The 25,545-nt window shown below is 39.5% G+C and overlaps 1 protein-coding gene across 2 annotated transcripts in view; it reads right to left on the bottom strand.

The window, feature by feature from the left end:
* Positions 1-1,260: 1,260 nt before the first annotated feature.
* Positions 1,261-25,545, bottom strand: part of SAMSN1 (SAM domain, SH3 domain and nuclear localization signals 1) — an 83,135-nt gene continuing 58,850 nt past the window's right edge. For both annotated transcript variants that reach the window (XM_085075007.1, XM_085075019.1), the window contains 7 exons: positions 18,904-18,975; positions 18,175-18,330; positions 16,107-16,227; positions 14,567-14,718; positions 12,231-12,437; positions 11,066-11,216; positions 1,261-2,512 (listed from right to left, as the gene is read on the bottom strand). In XM_085075007.1, the coding sequence (XP_084931133.1) occupies positions 2,307-2,512; positions 11,066-11,216; positions 12,231-12,437; positions 14,567-14,718; positions 16,107-16,227; positions 18,175-18,330; positions 18,904-18,975 (1,065 nt within the window). In that variant the 3' untranslated portion in view covers positions 1,261-2,306. The remainder of the gene's footprint in view (positions 2,513-11,065; positions 11,217-12,230; positions 12,438-14,566; positions 14,719-16,106; positions 16,228-18,174; positions 18,331-18,903; positions 18,976-25,545) is intronic.

Genomic DNA, 25,545 nt, shown 5'->3' with positions numbered 1-25,545 from the left:
CAGGAAGTTAGAAAAGTCTTGAACATGCATTCAGTTGATATATTTTTCTAAAGAGCCCTTTAGACAAAGCCTTAGTGATTAGAGACCACAGTGGTTACAGCTCATACCCTTCATTCCCAGCTAGTTAACCTTACACCTTTATCCCCTTGCCATCAGCCCAATAGGCAGAGTTTAATTCCTGTAAAATAAAGCAGCTGTTGGGTATTTTGCTCAGTTGGAAGCTTTGCCTGTCTCACTGCAACTAGCTAGGGAGGCCTATTTTCATTTGCAAACCTGTGCAAGTTAACATTTCTCAGAGTATTTGTATCAGGGTGCAGCTCTGGTCTCTGTGGTTGTTAGTCCTTGACCCAGCTAACTTAGCTGTTTCTTGACAGTCACAGTCATATTTACGCTCACCTCAACATAATTTCACAGGTTCAGCAGTTTTACAGGTGTCTGGGTAGAACCTGAAGACTAAGTGCCTCTGCCACAAAAGCCAAAAGATAAGCCCCTCTGAGAGGAATTCAAGCTGAATTTCGTCCTTCACTAGAATGAGGAGATGATAGAAGCCAATCCAAATCCATTATTTCAGAAGTCATATTAAGTAATGTCACTACTTCATGTCACGACACACTACTGGCTGGAAAAGCATTAAGAAACAAATACAGCTGCTCCCACATCCTTCATCCCACCAAGGGTTCTGCATCCCAACCATGCCTGGCAGTATGGGGTCATTGCTGCTAAATGATGGCATTTGTTGCTGGTATATAAAAAAAATTGTACCACCTCCCTTTCTGGTTTATTTTTCTAAACCGAGTTTATTTACTCCAAATCTTTGAAACCTAGTTAATGCAATTTTCTAAAATTGCAATTTTTTTTGCCTTCAAAGCAGATCTGTGGTCTGACAGCAGTAGTCATTGGAGGAGTCATAAAAAGTACAGAAAACACTTACATTGGGGAAAAGAAAAAGAGAGAAAAGCTTTCCATTTGTTTATAGCTTCTTCAGAAATACTCTTTTGGGGGCAGAACTTTCCATGTTTCATCTCTTCTGAAGGTGATTTTCTTTCAGACTGTCAACAGTATGTGGAAACTTTTTAACATAAATGCAAAATGTCTTAAATTATGAAAATTGTGTGACTAATGAGTGAGAAAAAAGTCTTTCTATTGATTTGGTACACAGATTATTATGCCTGCTAAAAATGCTCAGTGGAGTTGCTATTTACAGTGTTAGTGTTAGAAGAGACCAGTCTTTGAAATGTAATGACCACATTAAAAATCAAGTAGTTTTTAAAAGGCTTAAACACATGATTCTGTTTATTATTAAGGGAAGTACTCTAAAAGAAGACAGGCAGTTAAAATGTGTATTCCAGTGTGAAATCTACGGGGAAAAGACAATAAAATCTCGTATGAAAGACAATCATGTACAATAACCATGTTAGCATCCGAGTTTTGTATACAAACAAATACTCTATTAACAAACTCCACACCAGACACAAAAGGCAACATCTTCACAAAAAGGTGTCATAAAAGCACAGCGTTGATCCTGATAATTTTTTTCTCCAACCTTGCATTCTCTGTATAATGCTTGGGACAAATGAGAACAGGTGTGAAAATAACCATAAAAAAATTGCCACAGCATAAGCCATTTGGATGGCTCAGTTGTTCTACAAGATAAGGAACACAGAGAGCTAAATTCAGATTTACCCCAGAGTTCTCAAATGCCTCCAGGAAAAAAGTACAGGAAATTATTGTCTACTTTAGAGCTCGTTTTGGAGAAAAGTGGTGTGAAACAGCTTTAATATTAATGAGAATTGGCTTAGTACTTTTCAGAGTAGGGTGTGACTCTGACTGTATCCGCCTTTTTGTTATGATGATATATCAATGAAAATACATTCTGTACACAAATCAGCAAAACACAGCTGAAAATAGAGACAGTGTGCTTAATCCATATATTTTCAAAATAAATATGTACAATATTTACATTTTGGACAGTTCCAGAAATGAACATCTCCAGGTTATGAACCACTACCTAAAAAATTCTCTATTATTACAGAAAATGCATTTGCTGTACAAATATTTATAAATACTTTTGTATAAACTTTTTGGGAAATATCTGTGGATTCACTGAAAAGAAAAACATGAGCAATTCTTATTATCAACTAATATTTTGCTATCAATTGTCCACATATTAAACAGTTTAGAGCATCATGAATCAGATAAAAGTAGCTTTCCAGTGTTGAGAATATTTTGTGTTCTGCTTCTGTGCCATCATACTGACAAATGTGATTGTCTTTTCTGAAAATCTGCAGAAAAGCAGCAGGACCGAATCAGTTTGACTCACTGATTGTTATTGACTGCACCATGTCAGACAGGGCTTCTGGGTCTGCTTCTTCTTTACCATTATCTGAATTTTCTGATGAGATGTAACAGCCAGAATCTCTTGGACAGTCATTTAGCTGTGATTTGTCAAAGCTCGGGTGAGGGCTTAAGTTCTGCGTCTCCTGACCATCCTCACTTTTCTGCTGTTGTTCAGCTAGAAAGAACAGAAAAATAAAGAAAAAATTGTCAAAATAAGTACCTTAGGAAGGAGTTGAGACAGCAGCATGACGGATCTTGAAGAACTTTGGAAACAAAGCTGGTAATCTACTCATGACTAAATCAATCTCTTTTTTCCATCAGAAACAGAAACCTCAGCATCACAGAATTAAAAGTATGATTACACAAGTGTAACAAGATCTGAGTTGACATTGAGGTTGGTCTTTTTCCTTCTGAATTTTTCTCAGAGATGAATGCTGGAGGCTTTGGCCTCCCTAATGCTGAAGTCCTTCAGGCTGTGCAGAGGTGCAGCAGTCACTGTGCATGCTCAGTGCCTGCAGCAGGGATGGCACCTTTCCCTTCCCACACTCGTGTATCCCAGAGCCTGCTCACTGCATTGATCATGGAGCCCACTGTGCCTCGTTTAGAACACACTGCACTACAGGTTTGTGCCTTTTGAATGCAACCCCCAGCATCTGATGTGCTCTCTGCAGGGAGAGAGATTGTGCTGCCCTTCAGAGGTGCTCAGAGGTGGCACAGAGGTGTGGTAACCAGCTTTTCTAAAGCACTGAGCTTTGCAGCAGGAGTGGGTGGATGATGGAAACTTCCTAAGCTTAGCTTGATATCCAGAAGGTTATTTTCCAAAACACAGAGACCTCAGAGGAAGCTAAGATGCCTAACTTCTGCTGTATGGTTTTTTAACACTGTTTCAAAACTAAGTAGAAGCAAATTATCTTGCAAATAATTTGTCCTTGTTCAGCTGCGGTATGTTCACACAAAAATCTGCAACTCAGTGAGATTATCCACAGACCTCTCAAGCAAAGCTCAACAAAACAGGACATGCATGTATGTCATGACTCTAATGTGTACGAGTTTTAAATTTCCTGTTCCTGTTTTCTGGCTGTGAAGTACGTTTACTCACAGTAAATTTCTTAAGAAAATCAACTATAAAATATAAATCTTTCTCTTTCCTACTTTTTTTCTTGTGCTATTATCAACCTCCTGTAGCTGTAGTTTTCAAACTGTGCCTGGCTTTCCGGACAAAGTAGAGGGAACACATCTCAGAGGAAACAAATGGTTTTACTCCAGACTTTTAGCTCCTCAGAAAAATGCTACCTGTTTGCTTTTGCAAGGAAAGTTCCCTTCTTTCACTTGATTTGTTACTCCATGGTTAAATAGTTAGCTTTGGATCTTTAGTCATATTTAAACTGTCTCAATTCAAGTTCAGGCAGAATGGAAGTCCTAAGATATGAAGGATTTAATGCTGTGTCAAAATCTAAATCAATTTTAGTTCCTAGAATTTTAAAATTTCCACAGAGAACATTCATACTGACTTTTGTTTTAATTGTTGGAAATTATAAAATTTGGTAAAGTGGGAATGATTTTAAACTTGATTTTTTTTAATCTTGTATTTAACAACAAATAATAAATTAGAAATAAAAAAATTAAATGTTTCACTCTTTAAAGTGAAATGGAAGAGCAGGAGAATTTCTTCAGAGACCTTTTTCATTGTGTGAGATTTCAACAAGCTTATTTCACAAAGCATTTTGATATATTGAGAAAATTTTTGAGGTCTTGACGGAAGTCTTGTAGATTGGTTTGGCCTGATTAAATCTGTTTAATATTTTCTAACTTCCAAGTGCCTAAATAAATTGAAAAACTAGTCTGATTTTTGAAGAAAATAATCCAAAGTCTCAATTTAGTTATTTTTTTAATAAAGTCTGAGGGTATAGGCATAACCAGATGTATTTAGAAGAAAAATAAAAAAAATTGCTTTAAATATTTTCTAAGGAATAAAAGTTCCATCTTGCTCCCAATAATAGTTAATTGCACTTGTGTGAAGGAGTACACGTTGTGGCAGATTTAATTGATATCTGTAACTGTTTGATCTCCTTCTCACTTTACAGAACACAGTTTGTCGTGTCAAATGTTATCTCTCTCTTTGCAGGGAAAATATTTGATCATGTAGGGTCCAATTGATTTCTGATTGAAGTCAGGAAGGAATTACAAAGGCACACTCCGGTGAAGGTATTCCCGCTGCTGTTGGCAGCGACAGCAGCAGTTCAGCACAAACACCAGCAGTGCCCCAGTAAAGCCTTGTCCCAAGTGTGTCTGTCGCTGCTGGCAGCACCATCCCAGCAGGGCAAAGGGAACAGGGCTTGTGCAGCACTGGGATTCCTCCTGCCCTGCCGCCTCCCCCTAATCCCCTCGGCCGCCTAATGCCGCTCGCTGCCTTTTCATCTGCCGCTCCAGCATCATCTGCTGCCCCGGCATGCTCTGACCTAAAAAGTGTTAATCCTGTTTACATTTTCAAGGTCAGAGAGGAGCCTCCATTCACTTTGTTTGTTTTACAATGGAGAGGAGACCGAGTAACCAGTGGATTAAAAGGAAAATGCAGTCTCAGTCACTGTATTAGTGCACTGTAACTAGTTGTCTAGATAATCTTAGCAGTGCCTATATGAACAACAGATCCTAATTTTTTTTATCAATGTCTCCCTAGAGCATTTTAGGGAAAAATGCACAGACAAGCCTGGAACTGAGATTTCTTTTTTTTTTTTTTTTAACCTGAATTTAGGTCAGTTAGGGAAACATGAATTTTCTATTTAGAAGACATACAAACATGTAAAACTTCCTGTAACAGTAGATGAATTTTCTTGCATGAAAAACTGAAAATCAAAAGTATTCAGGTGTTTGAGACAGTAAAAATGTTACATTTTCTACTTTTCATTCTAAGCAGAAAAAGTTGGAGGAACACCCCTCCCCCTCCATTTTTAAGAAGAAAAGACTGAAAGCAAACTTTGGTACCTTTTTATCTCTTTAAAGCAGCCTTAAATAATATGCAGCACCTACTAAACCACTTGAACAGGATACTGAGTATTATAAATATACATAGCATGCAATTTTAGATGTTGCTTCACAAGAAAAGCAAAGCAATATTTGTTCTTTTTCTTTCTTTTTTTTAAGCTTTTGACTCTTCTACTGAGTTCTACTGAAGTCCTTTCTCTAACACGTACATGTTCAAGTCCCACTTTAGGAAAGGTAGGTTTGCTGCCTTAATCTTTTGGACATCAGAAGAAAGCTACACTGCACAGAAAACAGGATTCGATAAAATTAAACTGCCGTTAGATGTTGCGGAATCATCAGAAATAACTATCTTATCAACAAATGGAAATCCTATCATTTTTCTACAGTAAAGCAGTTTCACATAAGATAAATGGCTCTCAGTCACTGTTGTCTATGATATGGCCAGAAGAGCCCAAGATATGCATCATTTTGACACATATATTTCAGTACTCCTTTAGACAGTAGGATTATATTCAGACTTCTGAAAAAAATGTGAGGCCTTTAGCCTTGGTAAGAGATGTGTGATGCATCTCTTCCTCGCTCTTTAGACCTTTAAAATGAGTTTTTGTTATTCAATGACTTAGATGTGCACGACACGTTCAGGGATGGATTTCTTTTTTCCTTCACCAGCGCTTTTCCCCTTTCTCATGAGGTTAAAGTCCTGATTAGGGAAGCACTTTAAGCTTGGGTTTAAGGGAATTCAGCTCAAGAATGTGCAGAGGTCACACTGACTCCTGTGCAGTTATGTCAGTTTAAACCAGATGAGTAGCGGGAGGCTTGGGTTTTGTCTTGGACAAAAAGAAGGTCACCCAATAGCAAACCACACTTCATGAGTGTGCCGAGAGTTTGCCTTTGTGAGTTTTGTCCAGAAGAGCTGGGCTAAGTGCACAGTGCTTTAGGCTGAGTCTCTTGCCAGCCTTCCTGGGAGGCGCAGTGGTGCCGTACTGAGCAGCACCTTTCAATAACTAAAGGGAATCACAAAATCACAGAACCACAGGATAGTTGGAACAGACCTCTGGAGACCATCTGGTCCAACCCCCCTGCCAAGGAAGAGTCACCTGGAGCAGGTGACACAGGAATGGGTCCAGGTGAGTTTGGGATGTTTCCAGAGAGGGAGATTCCACACCCTCCCTGGGCAGCTGTTCAGTGCTCTGCCTCCCTCAGTGTAGAGAAGTTCTTCCTCATGTTGAGAAGAAACTTCTTGTGTTTTAATTTATGGCCATTGCTCCTTGCCCTGTCACTGGGCACCACTGAACAAAGTGAGTCCTGGAGGATGAAGCCAGACCTCCTATGCATGTACACAGGCCATATATCACCTGTACCAGTTAGACCATCTCAGTGTGAAAATAAAATGAGAACTCACAAAGCATCAAACTCAGAAAGGATCATTTTGAAGCAGTAAAGGGAGGTAGTTCTTGAAAAAGATGCAGAGAAACCTGAAGTGGTTTGTGTAATACTTTGGGCATTCAAAAGACTTAATATTTTGTGAATATTTACAGATATGCAACTTAAAATACTGCACTCACTGAAATCAGTGGCATAGCTTTTGTGGTAGGGAAAAGTTATTGAACTGATGTGAGAACTTGGGGTGAAAACAGAAATGAGAAGCTTCTTTTTTGATCTAAAATCTGGAAGCAAACAGATGTGCCTGGAAAAAAAAGTGAAAAATACTAATACTCATGCAAAGATGAGTTTCCTTGGGAAATCTGGCAATATTATGTCCAGGCCAATGAGTTGTACCACAGTGCAGAAGGGGAGATTGTCTTTGAGCACTGTTTGACCTTGACAAGATACTGTGTGATCCCATGTACTGAAAGGACTGCCCAGTGAAAAATGGCACTCTTGGTGCCTGATTCTCATGTGAGGAATGTGACTGAGAACTGAAAGTTGTGTCCTTATCTATCACCTGTCTTGCTGTCCAAGTACAATAAATAAAGAACAAATCTTTTTCCACTATTGGTAATGGAATTTAGAGTATGATCTGCACTTAAATATGAAAAGTAAGCTAAGGGAATGGATTTGGGGAGAAAAGTGCAAAATATTATCCCCCAAATTGCACATATTCACCTTTTGGGTTGTTTTTTTTTTTTCTTTCCATAAAATGAACTGTGTGCACATATCCAATGATGTCTAATTCTTCTTTAGCTCAGAATAGGTTCAGACTAGTGTAACCCACTGGACTTTAGGGATGAAACTCTTGATTTAAATCATTTAATTGAGAAGAGAATCAAGCCTATTTTGCATACACCAAAACGTGTGTTCTGGGAAACGGTCAAGAAAAAAGTTCCAAACTTCTTTTATTACTTTATTCATTAACCATCCAGCAACTGCTTCACTTTAAAAATAGCATCCTACAAAAGCACAGACATCCATCTCCTGTCTAGAAGCCATCTGGGAGAAGGATGGAAAGCTATTAAGAAATACTTTATGAAAAAGACTTCTTTTTTTTTCCTCACAGCCATGAATTCATGGAAACCAAGAATTTTGCCCCAAATATATAGGTCTGATCAACTTATAGAAAATCTAAGAAGATATCTGAGAAGTGGGGGATGGACATGAGGAGTTTATAAGTCCTTGCAGTTTTAGGACAGCCTTGCAATGTGAAATACTTGAAGATGATGAATTTGGGTCTGGACTCCCAGGAAAGGTAGAAAGAAGGTAGAGAGAAGTATTAGGAAGAAAAACCTGCTTAAAAAACACTATGTAGTAGCTTTTGCTAAATAAAACTTACTTTTTAATTCATGGTATAAGAAGAGCAAAATTTTTGCTTTCAAATTCATTCAGGTCCAAATCAAATGTAAGATTAAAAAAATGTCACTGCCAGAAATCCTATATTTTGCATGGCTTTAAGCATATAATGTGGAAACTACTGCTGCAGGTCTTTTGGTTAGAAAACTCACTAAATGTTTTTTCTGCAAAATGAATTATACACCACAAGTATGTGTCATGAAGGAATTACTTAGCATAACAGACAATAAATGTCAAGAAAAAGCCAAAGAATGAAAAAGAAATTAAAAGCCCTGTAAAAACCTCTGGACATCTCACAAGATCAGATTTCATATTAAAGAAATATGAAACCTTGTTTTACTACATTTATAGGAGGATCTAGTAAAATGAGGCTATGTTCCAGCACATTTGGCTGCTCTGAATAATAGCATTCACAAAAACTCAGAAACCTTTGTATTTCAACTCTGGGCCATACCTGACCCTCCATCCATTAATCAAACATGTGCTTCATGGAAGCATGAATGGAATGAAGACATGGAAGTTTTCCAGGCTCTGTGAGAAAGATGAGCTTAGAACAGTAAATACAGTCTATGGCCTTAGCTTATTTTTTCATAAACCTTATTAAAAAAAGTGAACTTTTTACCTGGAAAGTGCTGAAATTCCATCTAGGATACTCTTGGCCAGTAAACAGATTGCTTTGTAGCTGTGGGTAATTATGCAGCTCACTTCTAAGCAATGCACAAAATCAATTTTAATTAAAAAATCATTTATGCTGGACTGAGCCATGCCCATTTAGGAAAAAAAATATTGACCCAGGAAAGTTCAGTCCAGATGCAGAATTCACTTTCACAGTAGCACCCAGCTCTCTCAACCCAATTTTCCAATCTGATTGACAGAAGGACAAAGAGGTCAAATGATTCGTACAACGTCAGACTCATGCTGAGCTTATCCCCAAGATCATCTTGACGCCCTGTCTTTCGTTATAACAACTTAACAGATAGCTTCTATCCATTTTAGTCTTTACTATCCTCCTTTTTGGAGCAGGTTATTCAATTCTGTCCCTACCAGCCACATGACAAATGCTCTGATCTTTTCGCAACCAGACAAGGCAAGGATTTGATTGAGCCCTGATTCAAGATTCAAACTAGGACAGTATTTACTCATGGCTTGCCTTAAAATATACATGAGTTTTACACAAGTTAACTAGACTTAAAGGAATGCTTATAGCTGGCTTGACAGATAAAGATGTTGTGGTTCTGGTGCTTGTGAGCATTCATAAATTCTGGGAAAATTATTGGATTGAATTTGAATACTGGAAAGATTTGCTATACCTATCTAAAGTGCATGTGAAACAAATATTCATTTCACCTCTTGAAGTAAGACTACAGTGTCATCACTGATTTTGAAGCATGGACCACTTTATAAGATTTAATGTTATTATTCCCAGAACTGTTAGAAGACTTTGAGCTATTAGACTACCATGCAGATAACATCAGGGACACATTTTTGCCTGGAAAAGTGTCTTAATCTTATGCTGCCAATATAGGAAGAACCCAGTGTGGATAATAAAGGTAAATTTATTAATTTTCAGTGTATGAGACATGTAAGGACCTTGTTAGGTTTGGTCCTTGCACAGGTGCATGTAGAACATTAAATGTTAAGACACCTTCAGAAAAGAAGTTCAGTATTGAAAGCTGCTTGCTCTGCTTCTTGTTACTCCATGAATATAAATAGCAAACCATATTCTCACCACTACAGAACAGTTTGGCTCTCGTGTGGTCTGTTAGAAACCATTATGTTTCAGTTTGGCTTTCACACTGATGCAAAGCTGCAAAATTACAATCTAGCATTTTTCTTTACTATTTTTCTGGTGTTAAATACTGAAAAACATTCACAATAAAAGGTGCAGAAAACACAGCAAGGCTGGTTCCCACAAAGAATACACTATACTCAGTATATACATTTTCAGATGATTTCCAGGTAGATTCCCTGCAATCAAATTCCTGCAAAATGTAACCCTTTTTCTCCTGGATTCACTCTTTCAATCATTGCTTCTACATAGACAGCCCTTCAAGAGTTCTTTTCAAACCTGTCATCTCGCAAAGCTATCGACCAGAAAGAACTTCTGAACCTGGAGGGCAAAGAAACCATTTCTAATGGCACTCCAGCATGTTTGCAAGAGCCTAACCTTTCCCTGGAAGCTGAGTAAGAACAGGAACAGCTAAATGGGGTTCCAAAAAAAACCCCAAACATTCAGAAAAAAAATGGAAAGCTGCCTACCTACTGAGGAGATAATAACTGGATGCCTGACAAAAATTGATATTAAAATATCCCAGGAAGACATTGTTTTTCCTGCTCTCTCTTTCCTATGCTTCTCACTTGCAAGTGCACATTTGATGTCATGACTGCTCAGGGTAGGGAAGAGTATGCACAGACATTAATGAAGCCAAAAACATCTCCTGTTTTGTCTGAGTGTCTAATTAAATAGATGCTTAGCTGTAGTCCCTACAAAACTTGCATAAATTATTTAAAACTCAAAATCAGTCTGGAAATACCATTAAAATATCATGACAAGTTTTTTTTCTGTTCCATATCCTAGCTTTTGCACTCCCCACAAAAGGAACAAGTGAAGAAAACATAATGGTGATCAATATATACACACCCTGTATGTTCAGCTCTTGAAAGCTCACCAGCAACAAAAGTTAGATTAATTTTAAGACAAAAATGCAAACCAGCTATTAGTGGGGTTTTTTTTTGTTTGTTTGTTTTTGTTTTCTTTTTTTACAGGACCTTCCTACAAGAAAAAGCTAATTTGGATAAGGATTCAAGTGTGAGATGAAGTGAGGGAAGAGAAGAAATCTGCAATTATCTGCAGAATGTTGTTAAAAAAATTAAAATTCCTTTTGGAGCTGTTTGGAATAAGTTCTGCTTTGGTAAAGATACTGGGGCAAATGACTCTTAACAAAGCTTAAACACTTACTGTCACAGTCCTGGAGATTTTCAATTGCTGATAACAATCTTGCCCTGTCTTCTGGGTTCGAAATATTTAATTCGATCAGGTGGCTTTCCTGTAGATCCTTTAAGTCCTCTAGAGTTTCATAGCCATTTAGCAAGAGGGTTGAGGCATATTCCTACAAAAAGAAACAAGCAGATCCTCTCATGGAAACAAGCACTATGTTTAGTAGAGGAATAGGCACAATTTCACATTTACTTTTTGGCCAGGTTGGAATGGGCTCCATTCTCCAGTCTGATTGACTCACCTTTGGCAGAGGTGGAGAGTAAGAGGGGACAGAGGCAGAGATGCCTGGGAGTCCTCCTGGCCTCAGCATCTGTGCCTGACCTGTACAGCACAGTCCAGCAGCAAACTGGACCAGGGCAGTGCTCTGTCAGAAATTATTTAATCTGCTGAGTGGCTGGACTTTTGTGGGTCACTCCTACACCGAGGAAAGGAGTGCTCTGCCTTTGCACAGGAGGAGCCCCTGGATGTAACCAAAGTGAAGCTGAGGGAGCCCTCAGCCCTGCTGTGTCACACACGGTCCCCTTGAGCCGTGTCAACTCAGTACAAAACTCTGTGCATGCTCCAGGGAAAGGAGTGTTTGCATCAGCAGCAAAGCAATTACCCTTATTAAAAATGTTACTTGTAAATCATGACCTCATTACACTTTGACACTCAGTCAAGATCTAGGGTTGCAGAGAGGGAGAGAGGCACAACATGAGCATAGTGCAAAAACACTACTGCTCCCTGAAGACCGCAAGAAATTAGAAACACAAATTCTCAGTTTTGGCACTGGAGTCAGACTGCAGCCCTGTCCCTGAAGTGTGCATAGCCCCACATCTATGCTTAGGGACAGGACTGCAGTCAGGCTGACCTGACAAGTCACCAGTATCCCTCTGAGTGGAGTCTCCTAGCCCAGCCATGTGATGTGGTAAAATGCAGTTCTAGAAGCCACTCACATCAGATAAAAGAGAGACACAAGGTTGCTTTGCTTTGCTTTGCTTTGCTTTGCTTTGCTTTGCTTTGCTTTGCTTTGCTGACATCAAAACTGCTGAAACCTGCCTTTCTGCTCCTGCCTGTAAATGACATTCAAACCCAAGCGCACAGAAAAGGAACATTTCAAACAGAGCTGGGAAACGCGTTGGCTGACCTGCAGGTGGACACATTCCAGGAGCTCTTGCAATGTTTTAGGCTTGGTATTTTTGCTTCCTCTGTGTGGGTTTATCTTTCTGGGTGCAGATTCTTCCTCCAAGATAATATCCACATAAATGAACTTGAAATTTCCAACTTTGTTGTTCAGCATGCCTGTCCATATGCCCATGGGTGTTTTGCAGATGATATCTATGATGTCTCCTTTCTAGAACAATTAAAAAAAACATACCACTGCTTATACCTCTGGTTTGTTATATGTAGCTTTTCCTCTAGGGACCAAAACCAGCACCAGTCAGTGCAAAGTAACTTTTTTTAATTACCTAGATTTAGTGCCTTTGCTTTCATAAAATCCCAAGAAAATAATTACAGAAAAGGGAGCTACTCCTTATCTCCAAACCTTTGCAAAGGAGAGGTGAGCATAAGCAGCCCCTCTCACTCTCACTGTTTTTGTGCTCCACTTGGTCCCTGAAAAGGGAAAGGGTTCCATCAGCGATTAACTTTTGTCATGGGCAGTGGGCATAGATTTGGCGAAAAGCAAGGGGTTACTGTAAGATTATTTTCCAGATATGTGCCAAAGCATTTGCGGAGTAATCTTATCTAACCTCTCAAGGGTCTTCAAAAACAGACAGCTGATCTGTGTGAAAGGTGGACTCTTACCCATTTTACAGTAAAAAACACTGGCTACATTTCTCAAAGGTAATAAAGAACATTTAACTCCCTTAACAAATATGAGTGCTAAAAAGGGTGACAACACAGCTACTTCAAGAGAGCTTTTTGGTAAAGGTGTTCACAGCCACACTGTGGGAACCAAGGTCTCAACTGAGCAAAACAGTCACTCTATAATGTAAGTAAAAAAAGTAAAAGTCTCTTAAAAAGTCATACACTCTACACAAGTTGCTTGCAGGGCCTCAAAAATTAGCCATCTCTTCTTGGCATGTATCACAGAAAAATGCTGAAAGCCTTTGAGGAGTTATCCAACAAATGCCTACTTCATTTTGGATTCTGTTACAAAGTTAGAAATCCAGCTCAGGTTGTTAAGATGTGCTCATAGCTCCAAGATTTACATCTTTTGTGGTCTGGAACAGCAAGTCAAGGAACAGCAAGTCAAGTGGTCACTCCAGTTTTTGTACAAACCCAAGAACAAGATTGACTGTGGGCTGGTGACCTGGTTTAGCTGGAATATGGGGCTCAGAGTTGTGAGCACATTTGAAATGGAAACGAAACAAATGTTTGTTTGAAGCTACATAAGCACACTTTATTCTACATACTCCTGAAGCTCAGGAGCTGCAGATGTGGATGCAGATCAGGATAAGACAATGGCTCTAAGCCAAGCTGCAGATGCACTTTGAATTCAGATTCAGGGTACTGAAACTGTGCGTGGTAAATATAGGGAATTTCAACCCTGAGTATTAGTTTGTAATTCCAAAATACACCTAGTGACTAAAAAGGAAACCTATGTGAGCCAGCAGATAATTGGCATTTCATGACCAGTTAAACAGTTAAACCAGTTAAACTGTTCTAAAAGAAATGCCCTAGATGTGGGCGGAAGTGGAGGGCAAGTGGTGAAGACTGCAAGTATCAGCAGAGCAGCAGTTCTGATGTGGGCCACAGAGGAGGAGAGGAGGTCTGTGAGAGATACAGGTGAGGATATGGCAAAAAGAAGCTGTGAAGAAGAAGCAAAGAGGCTGAAATATGAATATAATCTAGATATGAAGGTATTTACAAAGAGGGAAAAGAAGTCCAGGCTACAGACATATGTAGTCTGAAGGGCTGGGCATTTTTTAGAATTGTTCAACTGGGCCCATGTTTGTTGCTCCTTCTCTTCACTCACACAGTTCAGACACCCCTCACATGTCTGGGCTGGAAGAAAATTCATAGTTCAAAGGCAGGCTTGAAGAAAAGTTTAATGGAAAGGCAAACTTTTTATTAAAGGCAATGGGTGCCACTGAGCTTCAGATATATCCTAGTTGTGACTTAGAAAGCTGGGGAAACAACTTCCTGTTTCATGAGATTTTACTCTTTCTTACTCCAGACCATGTATGTGGGAAGCAACACATATTTTACTCTGAGGAAAGCTGTGGTATGTAGGTAGATACAAGGAAGAGGTACCTACCTGGATTCTGTGCCTTAAAAAGCCTTTAGCAGCAGTTGGCTTTGCAGCATTGTCTGAACTAAGTCCTTATAGAAGCATTGCAAAACCAGACTGGCCTTGCTTTTAGAGTGTTCCACATGCTTAAACAGTTAACATTCATTAAGAAATTTATTGTTTACATGAAAAAAATGGTCCCCCTGGCATTGTTAGTGGGAAGGAAGGAATCCTGGTGGTTGTCTCACCTTGATTTTCAGCGAGTCAGTGTCATAGGGACTTGGTGTGAAGTCGGTGTGGACTTTGGCTCGGCCGCAGAAGGGTCCATTGTAGGGCACCTCGTCATCAAAGCGGAGGCTGTCCCTGTTGCTTGTGCCATCAGAGCAGCTGGTCACCCCACCTGAGAGAGAGGAAGCTTGAGAGACCCCTGCCCCAATGCCCAGACATGCAACCCTGCACTGCAGCCAAGAGGAAAGTGTTCAAAACCACAGAATCAGAGACAGAGCGTATTCTGTGTGGGTTTGACACATTCCAGAATAACTACATTCAATAAAAATCGTGCTACGAGAGACAGGAGAAAATGGGTAGGAGATCTTTCATTAATATCTTCCCTACAGTAATCTTTTTCTGGTGATGATACTAATAGACTACACATTTTACTTACATACTTTTTGAAATATTACCTCTGCAGATTAATAAAATGTAGCCTAAAAGTGCAATTTAGGGAATTAATTCTGCTGAACTTCTCCTGTTTATTCAGAGAAATGAAAACAAGTACTGTAGAAGTTATTTTATTTCATTCCAGAGCTAGCTGAAACATCAAAGAAACCTGCATTGCAGAGGGAAATTTTAATCTTATCAACATTTCTGCCTGTCATTTTATCCGAGTTGAGCAATAAAATATCAGCAGAGTAATTCAAACAAATTTGAGCAAGCTCTGCAATATCCCATCCAAATATGTTTTTAGATAAGAGCAGCAGTGTGCTGGAAGTAAACTCCCATATACGATTTTCACAAATCACGTCATAGAAAATGATCATAAAAATGGTTTTGTTTGAGGTGATTGCTTAAGTGCACAGTTCCATCTCAGGGCCAGATTAGCTGTAAGAGCAAATGGTCTGGCCTGCAGCTCCAGTCTGCACTCAGGGCTCGGGTGGTGCCTGCGGGGTGGCACAGCAGTGTCACCAGGGAGAGCTGTGCCCTGCCACCCAGCAAATGTCCACAGCAGAGCAACACAGACAGGTGGAGGCACATTTCTCATCAGAGACCCCTCTGCCCTCTGACCCAGACCACCCCGATGGAGGAGGGTTTTCGTGGGTTTCAGGTGGGCTGTGTCTCTCTGCATCTTGTCGCAAGGCTGCCAGGTCAGACCCACATCCCTCATCTCTCAGGGACACTTTGTCTGCCTCAGTCTGTGGGGCAAAGGATGAACTCACAGCCCCTCTGCCAGGGAAGGGTGCTTGTGTGGCTGCACCCAGTGACTGCAAACCCAGCACTGCAGCAATGATAACCCCATAAAAAGTTAATGGCACATGTGCCAGTAACATCCCCTATAATCCATGCTATTTTTTTTCTTCAGTTAGTATTTCCACTCTTAAAAACACTCATTTCTGGAGAGAGGTATATCTACCCTAGCTGCTACCCATTTAACCAAATTACACTTTTGTCTGTCAGACTGAAGGGCTCTCTACCATCACATTTTTGATCACCAGCTCTGATTTTACAGATTTAAACAAGAACTGTATTGATCGAATGACTGAATAAGAAGCGTAGGTGTCTTGTACTTACTGGATGAGCTCTGGCCACTGTTCAGACTATAGAGACTTTCCAAAGAGTCACTGGTTTTCAGGGAGACCTTCTCAGTGTGTGTTCCACCACCAGGATCATTGTCATCTTTTCCCTCTTCATTCTTTAACACAAAAACCAAATGTTAACCCCCAAGAAATGCATTTGAGAGAAACATTTTTGTTTGTTTGTTTTAAAGTATCACTGGAGATTAGCTCATCACTGCACTTTATTAAGAACTATTTTGTGAGAGATAACATTTTAAAATTTGATGCCTGGTACCAACCATGCCCGACAATCACCCCTGGTGTTTTATGATCTTGGAGAAATTCCCTGCCTTGTTTCTGTGCCCCTCACTCCATCCCAAACAGCTAAGCTAGAAAGACTGCAACACACCATGGCAGAACCAAAAGCTTGTAACGGGAAATTCCTAGTCAGCTGATGAGGTTTTGTCTGCTTGTCTCAGAGAAGGAAATATAAAGCTCAATTCTGAAAGCAGGTGGTGAAGAGCTGGCTGACACAGCTGTGTTTTACCCTGAACCTCTGAAGATGGTAGTTGCTTGGTGGCAGGCTGGGGACACTTGCACACACGTAGGGCACTGGTGTGTTCTAGCACTGCGCTCACCACACTGCCCAACATACACCCTGGCCTCGAAATCCAGTGCATTTCAGAATTAACAGGTGCATGTTTCTCCCACAAAGTCTAATGGTGTATGAAATTGGCCCCTGGAGTTTATACCAATAAATCACACCTCAGGAATCACAGCCTGTTTGAAACAATAAGATCCATATTTCAGTCACAGGTAGGTTAGAGACGATGTAACAGATAAATGAAATAGCAATGACCTTTCAAAGGGAGGGATTTTTCAGCAGAATTCACCATGTTGTGTGTGATATCCTGATGCAACTGAAACTTCCTTCAGCACATTATATTTGGGGGAAAAATTGGTTATTCACCAGTTAGATGCTGAAGTGAAGCAAAGATGAAGTGCATGACTGAAGCAGACACCCATACAGGGACATATCAGGCAGAGCACTGAAATGAAGAACTATACTGGTTTTCAATAAGAACTAAGCACCAGCATAACCCACAGATTAATCAGCAGGAGGCTGGTATTGATTGCCATCATCTCCTGCAGGAATGAAGATCATGCTACATGTGTGTCCAACCAGATAATCCATTGAATTTCTGTCATGGGAATTGTTGCTTTAAATGTGCAGAAAGTAAATATAAAAATACAATATAAAGATCATGAATTGCATTTTAGGAAAAAAAAAAAAGAAAACTAAACTAATGAAATAGGGATCCTTGTCTTTGACCTCAAAAAACTATTTCTTTTTTTATTTTAGATAATAGTGAAACACTATTTTCTGCTTGTGAGGTTCCTCATTTATTTTCCTCACTTACTTGATATTGACACGTGAGATAGGATGCAGACTGGCTAAAATTTTTTAGCATTGTTAATTGTAACAAGTTTTTCCCTTATGTTTTTAAAATTTGGAACTTACTGACACAACATACTGAGAAAACAGGGTTTGCAGTATGTGCAAGATTATGGTTTTTGTGTTTAATAAAGATAGTTTCACTAAGATTAGATAAGGTAAAAGGAGATAAGGCATGTGAGCTGGAATTCTCTAGGATGCTGGCTGACCTTTACAAAATGGACTTCAGAAATAATTCTTCTATTGGAAGATAAATTATTCTAATGAAGCTTTTTGTACAAACTGAGTATCAGACTGATGATGGGGCTCAACCAATACTCCCTTGTGTTCACATGAGGTGTTTTTTTTGTGCTCATACAAATGTTCCTTGATGAAAAAGCAACATTAAATGATGTAAAACTCCTGTGGCTCCCTTGGGCCCTAACTATGTGATTTGTGTGTACACTAAAATGCACATGAAAGAACAGGTACACACCAAAAGCTGGCTTAATTCAATATATGTGTTGTTACCCTGGGTTTATGGACTCTCACAACTGAGGGCAGTTAAAACATGAACAGAAAAAATGCACATAATATTTTTACTTCTCATGTATTTTCAACAAACACGAGGCTCTCAGGCTGTATTTACCATCTCCTCGGAGAGTGCCTTGATGTATTTTTTACCCATCTTTTTCTTCATGGTAAGTGAAATGGCTCTCATCTTCTTACTCAGAGTTCCTCCATTGTTTGCTGCTTTGGCTTGTACTGCTTCCCCAATGTCACTTATAGTTTCCAGCTCTGATATCTGTTTTGAAATCAAAAAGTAAGCAACAACTCACCACGAAAATAAAATGCAGCATAGTGGAATAGGAATTACAGGGAAATATTAAGGACACTAACACAGTTAGCATGACAAAATTCAGTCATGGCCATTTTGCTTGGAAACTGCATACCCAAACAGGTTTGCAGCACAATACTCTATGTGTAAGGACAGAAAGCAAATAGATTTTATGGTAGAAAATATTGTTTAGCATTATTTATTGTCCCTAATACAAATAAGTGTTGAGGCAATTTTTGCAGATGTCTTGAAAACAAAAGTGAGACATCTGTGGGTTACTTGTAAAGTGCTGGTTACTTTGGGCATACACCAAAGTGAAGTGCACAGGGATTTTTGGTTGGTTTTTTTTCACATCAAAGTGCCAAATTTTAGGTGTGATTCTCTTGTTCATGTTGGTAAGGCCTCAATCACCCAGACAGATCCAGGTACATGAGGAAAGTTCTCACCAGTGTAAAATTTACACAATAGCTTCCCAATGTTTTTGCATAACCGTCATGGGAAAGTGAACAGCAGAAATTTAAACTTTTGTATTATACACACCTCAGCTGAATCATCTGTCTTTGATATTGAGTGATGCCTGAAACGGTCAAAGCTTCCAAAGCTGCTTGTGCGCTGTGAAAGAAAAGAAGACAAACCTTGACTCACTCGTGGTGTTCTGCTTTGTGCTGTTATTAAGACTTATATAAAAATGTCAAAGCCACCTGTTTGTGTTAAAAATCCCTCCCATATCAGTGGACCATGAACTGCTACATCCAGCTAGAAACAAACTAGGAGGTGACTGTAGGGGAAAAAAATGTGACTGTACAGCCAGAAGCCAAAAAACGAGTAAGAGAAACAATACTGCTTCAAATACAAATTAGATAATAGGTATGATTATGAGTCCTTCTACATCTGTTTTATATTACTTATGTAATAGGTATGTAAATAACTATGCATTATTTGCAGGTAAGAAAAACTGTTGTTTATGGGTTTAAAAAAAAAGGTGTTTTAATAAACATGATACAAGAAATAGACTTGGTTTGGTGGTGAAAATTGTGGCAATTTATACAATGTACTTTTGCAGTTGAGGAGACCATTTATGGTTCTGTACCATCAGGAATCAGCAAGGACTGCTGAGGATTATGAATACGTCTTGTCCAAAATGCACTCAGTGCAGAGGGAGTAAGTAACAGAATAATCAGGCAGGCCTCGTGCTTTTCTTCCCAATTTTCCAATTAGAAAGTCTGATTTTTAAACATAAATGGGTACAATTTTCCTCTGTGCCACAGCTTTACTTGGCATAACAAAGCTGCATCACTTGAGCTGTGCATTAAGAGACAGTGAATGGACTGCTCTTACTTCCATCTAGGTGTTACTCTTTCTGCATGTGGATAAATGACATGGAAAGGAGCAGAGTGGAGCAGAGTGGAGCAGCAGATTTTGAGGAGTGAGGTTGTACAGAAATACCTGTCAGACATGCCCAGGCAGAGCTGTCTGACACTGCACTGCCCATGGTGGCAAAATGCATAGAATTGGCATTGATGACAAGTCTGGAATCCCTTTAAGTGTGGCCCAAATAACAGCCAGAATTTGGACATCTATCCACTCTACAGGGTCTCAAAGTGTGTTTTTATGTCTTCACCAATACTCACAGCTAAATCCAGAACGACTTGGGATTTTTAAGTGCTTCCCTCTTCCACACTAAATGAAAGTCTTTAATGCAGTATGAGAATTCTTAAGCAGGGTTTACTATTATATATGATGCAATATAATCTCAGTCTATTTTTGAGTATTCAAAATCCCCTCCAGAGGCAAAAAATCATTGAACTGAATAGAAAATCACAAAATAAATACTTTCTGGTTGATTTAATAAGTGATTTCAGACTATCTGGGCAACAGATTTTCCTGTATTTTTCATCTTTCTGCCTTGCCCATGTGATTTCAGCCAAACTACTTCCTTGTTCCATTGCTTTCTTGCCTCACCCCAGCCACATGAGTAATCTTTTTATTTTCCTCAGGTTTCTGAAGCAGCCATTGTGCCCTCTTCACCTCCAGCTCCCTCCTTTTGCTCTCCCACTTCCCCAAAAAGAGAATGTGGATGTAGCAATGGGAGCCTGAGCAGAGTCAGATGAAAGAGGAAAGTTTACCCATATTTTGGGTCCATATTCTAAGCAGTGTAGCTTAAAAGAAAAATAACATTTCCCCTTCCCCAGCCCCCCTCCACTTCCTATATTTCTGGGCATATCTAACCTGAGAAATACTTCCAGCAAAAGGTTATTTGAAGAAACTGACCCAGATTTGTGAATATTTTTGGACAACTAAAATGACATTTACCATTCACTGAGGGGAAAAAAAAAAGACAAAAATCACACGACTCTCCTCTTAATTGATTGTAAAATCTCAGTTGGCTAAACATTGTCGTTTGTTTGTTTGTTTGTTTTTACATTGTGGAATTGAAAACAATTGGAATGGTACACTTAATTCTATCTAAAATTCCCATAAAGAACTTTGCTATTAAGTAGATGAAGAACATCCTGTGACAAGGGGTTAGCTCAATCGTATGATATAAAAACACAGCCCTGAGGATTATGGTTCTATTAGACAGGATTAACACCTTTCACTAACTTGTCAGCTCAGCCAAATGTGCCCTGCAGCATGGAGGGGGAGGGACGGGAAGGGAACCTGGGATTCACAGCAATATTGGGGAAGTATAAAACAGTCTCAGCAATCTCTAAACATACACTGACCTTTCTGTTGCATTCCATCACTTCTATATGTCTAGTAGGAATAAGTGTATATTAAAGTGCAGATGTGCTGGAAGTAGTTTAAGAGGAGCAAGAGGGAAAACATTGTTTAGTGTTGGTCTTACCTATAAACAGCTCGAGCACAGGGAAGTCAGTTATTCTTTTCTGACCCTTGAAACAACCTTATATCCTACATGGGCAGGAGCCTTGGGCTGTTTTGTAGCCTACTTCAATGTTGCTTCATCCTTATTAAATATTAATAAGGGTTACAGGATGATTTCCACTGTTCTAGATAATGGTCTTGCTGCACTGGAGAGCACCAAATAGGGCTGCTTCAGCAGTTCTCTATACTAACTTTTTCCATTAAGTAATCAATAGGCACCACCTTTTAAAAATGTATCCAACCCCATTATACTGATAACGAAAAGCAGATTTAGGAGCTCCTGGCTGCAAAGGGAATGGGACTATTACTTTCAGTAGTGTCAGTCACTGCATTAGTGTCAGGGAACACCTACTTTGTGAAGATATGGACAGGCCTTATTTCCAGGTGAAGGGAAGCTTTTAAAGTAAATGCAAAGCTACTAAGAGAAAATATGCTATTGACTTTTGATACCAGGATTCAGCATCCTATAAAGTTAAGTGGTTTTTCTGGCTCAATTCATGCAAGAGCTACCCAGGGATATGTTAAGCAAATACGAATTTGCTCAGTAAAATCTAATGGAGATATGGGCAGAGGGAGAAACAACTGTGTTTTCCCACACAAGGACTGATCAGATAATTTCTATAAATCAACACATTAACTTTCATCTCTTCCCCTTCAGTATTCCAAACTAACATAATAGAAAATCTCAAAGTTACTTTAAAGTATTTGAAAACCTTCTTCCATCATCTGCTATATAATTTATTCCCTGAAATCCAGGAACTTTAAATAATCCTTTTAAAGGGATAAGTGCTATGCAATTGTTGTTTATTTTAATTTAGACAGTCTGCAGTTGATTGTCTGGTTTGTCTGTAAATAGCCTATCATTCTCCCTAGAAAATAATATGGTATGGTATGCAAATATAACAACAGGTTCTGCAATCCACGACCTTCCATTATAAAACATCCTTCCCTTGTAGGACATATCATAGGAGAAGTAAGTTTTTATCTGTGATAAACTAGTCAAAGCCTCCCTGTGTCTACAGACAGCCTTTGAGCCAAAACTGACAGCAATTATCCTGCTAAAAAATCATTATGGGTGATATTCATCCCATATTTTTCTTTGGACAATTCACACTGCTCAGCGATCTGGTTCCCTGCTGTGAGAAATTCTGGCCCATTATATTTTGCTTCAGGTCCTATTGAAAATATCTTTTAAGTCCCACATGTTGCAATGGCTTTGTACTGACCCTCTCACACAAGCAAATCTCTTCAAATTCCTCCATGCATTTTAATTTTTAGCTTCCATTCATCCTTAGAATACCCAAACCATGTAAGCTGTATAGGGGCAAACGTGGTCACTGGCAGCAATAAAAAGGGAACTCAGCATGTTGCTCAATTTCCTTGCCTGCTACAGACACTTGTCTTCTTCCCTTTTTTTTCTGAAAGAAGCTACAGCAGCCCTCAGGAGAACTGCCTGTTCTTGCTGCTCTGATTGATGGAGATAAGTGGAGATCAGGATTTGATTAATTTCTTCTATTCTCTGATGGTTCTAGTTCCTTCAGAAGGAGGACACCACTCTGAGAATGAAAGAGTTACCAAGTAGGGATGAATATTTCCACTCTGCTAGCTTATCTTCTTGCATAGATAATCAAAAGAATTGTCCCCTACTTTCCCAGATGGCAAGATAGAAATTTATAGCTTTTGGGATGTTCTGTGGGAAAAAAAACCCACAAACCAAACACCACCAAAAAAATCCTCACTTCTGTATAAAGAATGAGAATTTGCATGAAAGATTAAGCAACTCTCCAAAGAGTAAGGGAAGCAATAAAAGAGAAGACATCATGACCTCTCTGCCACAGGGAATTTTTCCTATTTACACATTAGTTACACATACAGAACTTCTGACCACTAACCAACACATTAATATAACTTTATAGCCCACATGAAACACGGCCTAAACCTTGCACTTCACCAGTCAAAAGCAATAAAAAAGATACAGCTTGTTCCTGCTAACTCAAATAGAGCAATCTACTGAAATGGCATTTTTAACTGGCTTAAAAATGACTCTATAAAAGACTGGTTGTTATCGTGGCCTGGTGTTCAGGAGCTGCATGGAGGTTGGGAGAGAGGGGAGCAAAGTGGACTTTGAACAGAACTGCCCCCATGAAACCTGAGATCAAACACCCTAATTTTAACACTGGGGAAGGGCTGGAAAAGAAAAGCTGAATTAAAAAAATGAGTTAATCATACCTAACACTCCTCCAGGTGAGCAAACTGCACTCTCCAAGGTAAACACTGAGCAGCTGTTTTATCAGTACTTCTATCTGGTACCAGCCTCGGTCTCTCAAGCCTAAATCCCTGCTGACGTGAGGCACATATTTCCCAAAACCCCAGTCAGATGTACCACCAGAAACCCTCTCCAGAGCTTTCCAGGGGCACCTTGCACTGGGCAAGTGCTGGGGAGCTGAGAGCAAGGGCAGAGCAGCTGTTCCTGAAGTTAAACGAGAGTGGGATTTTTAGCAAGGTCTCTAAGTCTTCCTCTGGAAGGGGGCAGCCTGTAGGGTGGCTGAGCAAAGCGACAATTTTGTCTGGCAAAAAATGTGCAGTGTTGGTTAAACAACTTTGTGAGGGACTAAATAAGGATGCAATTTGGGAAACGCCAGCCTTAACACTCAGAAAGTTTTGTGCAAGTGAGTGTTGCAATATGGGCAAGGGGGGAGAAGGGATCTGACTGCACTTTCTTTAAATGCTCATTGACCCTGAATTTTGAGCACCATGGTTACTGCCCAGTTGCTGCACAGTACTCTCAGTTCCCAATGAGAAAAGTCACTCCGAGTGCTCTTCTGGCACTCTGTCCAATTCTGGGAGTGTGCACACAGGTATTTGCAATAATTATGTAATTAAGACTTTATTATTTATATGGCATTTAATTAAAAGTGACTTTCAGTGGCACACAAAACCATGAAAAGAAAATGACTTTAAAAGAAGGTTAAGGATGTGTGACAAACTCAGAGGAGCTATGAAAATGACAGTTAAGTATTTGGCATGATGAGCACTTCCTTCCACCTCCCTGCTATCCTTTTTTTACCCTTCATTTACACATGGGCAGAAACACCGAGGAACGAGCCTTGCAATCCACCCTCCACAGAGCTATCCCTGCAGCAGAGGGGAGCACTGCCTGAGTAAAGGCTGGTTAAACACTGCGCAAGCATTGCAGGCTTTGATCTTTAATCCCTTAAATACCAACATCTTTCCTCTCCCGAAACTTCCTCCTCTTCAAACCCGCTGAATTCACAGACGAATTCTCACATTTTAAAACCAAATCACCTAGCTTCAATTAAAGTCCTTTCCCTGCTTACTTATACAGCATGATTTTATTAATTCTGTGTGTTATCTAAGCCCTGACCTTGCAGGGTTTGGCTGGATTTCCTGTGCGAGAGAAATTACTCACAAGCATGTTTGCAGGTTTTAAGTGGAGAGAAAAATACATATAATACCCAAAGAGGGGCTGAGAAGAATACAGCCTCAAGGACTTGTATTATAGGTCCCTTTTATAGGCACTCCATGCCTGTCCAGCACACCCACAGTGGGGCAAACAATGTGCTCCTGCAGAGGAGGTGGGAATGTGGCTGCTTGGGGGAAGAGCTTCCTTCAAATGACCTACCAGATGAAAACAATATTTAAAAAATAACCTCTAAGTCACGGTCAAGTCTGATCATCCCAAAAGCTTGTTTGTTTTCTTTCTGAAGAGTAAGCAAACTTCAGAAAGCTCTTACACGAGTTTTACTGCCCTGCTGCACTCTTACCCTTGACAACAGGTAATGACCAACAATAAGCTAATTCTAAGAAACTTGGGGGAGAGGGGCAGAAAGAGAGTTAGTTTTTATTACTTTTAAATGAGTGTTTGATACATCATCTTGGTTCCCCTGATTAATGTTCGCAGCAAACTCAGCCATTGGAGTTGTAATGTTTCTGCAAGCTTCCCCACAGCAAAGCCTAGCCATTAATTCAGTGGCATATGTCAGCTCAGCAGAGCAAGGTCACTCTTCTCTTTCAAGGGGAACCTTTTTAGAAATAATAAAACTGACAGAAAGTTCTTTTTTGCATGCTTTATGTCACCTGAGGTTGAGTGCTGCAGTTAATATAACAGAGCTTATAAACATTCCCATCTTCAGCAGTCTCCAAACCCACTGGGCTCTTAGAACCTCCACTTCTTTTTTTTTTTTTTCCTAAAGTAACATAGTGACAGCTTTATGTGGGGTAGATATACCGTATGTAATCCTAAATGAGTAAAAAGTAAGTAAAAAATGAACAAAT

Source organism: Lichenostomus cassidix, chromosome 1 (genome assembly GCF_008360975.1).
Source record: "Lichenostomus cassidix isolate B80296 chromosome 1, HeHo_3.0, whole genome shotgun sequence".
Taxonomy (NCBI): domain Eukaryota; kingdom Metazoa; phylum Chordata; class Aves; order Passeriformes; family Meliphagidae; genus Lichenostomus; species Lichenostomus cassidix.
This window is presented reverse-complemented; position numbering and strand designations above follow the sequence as displayed.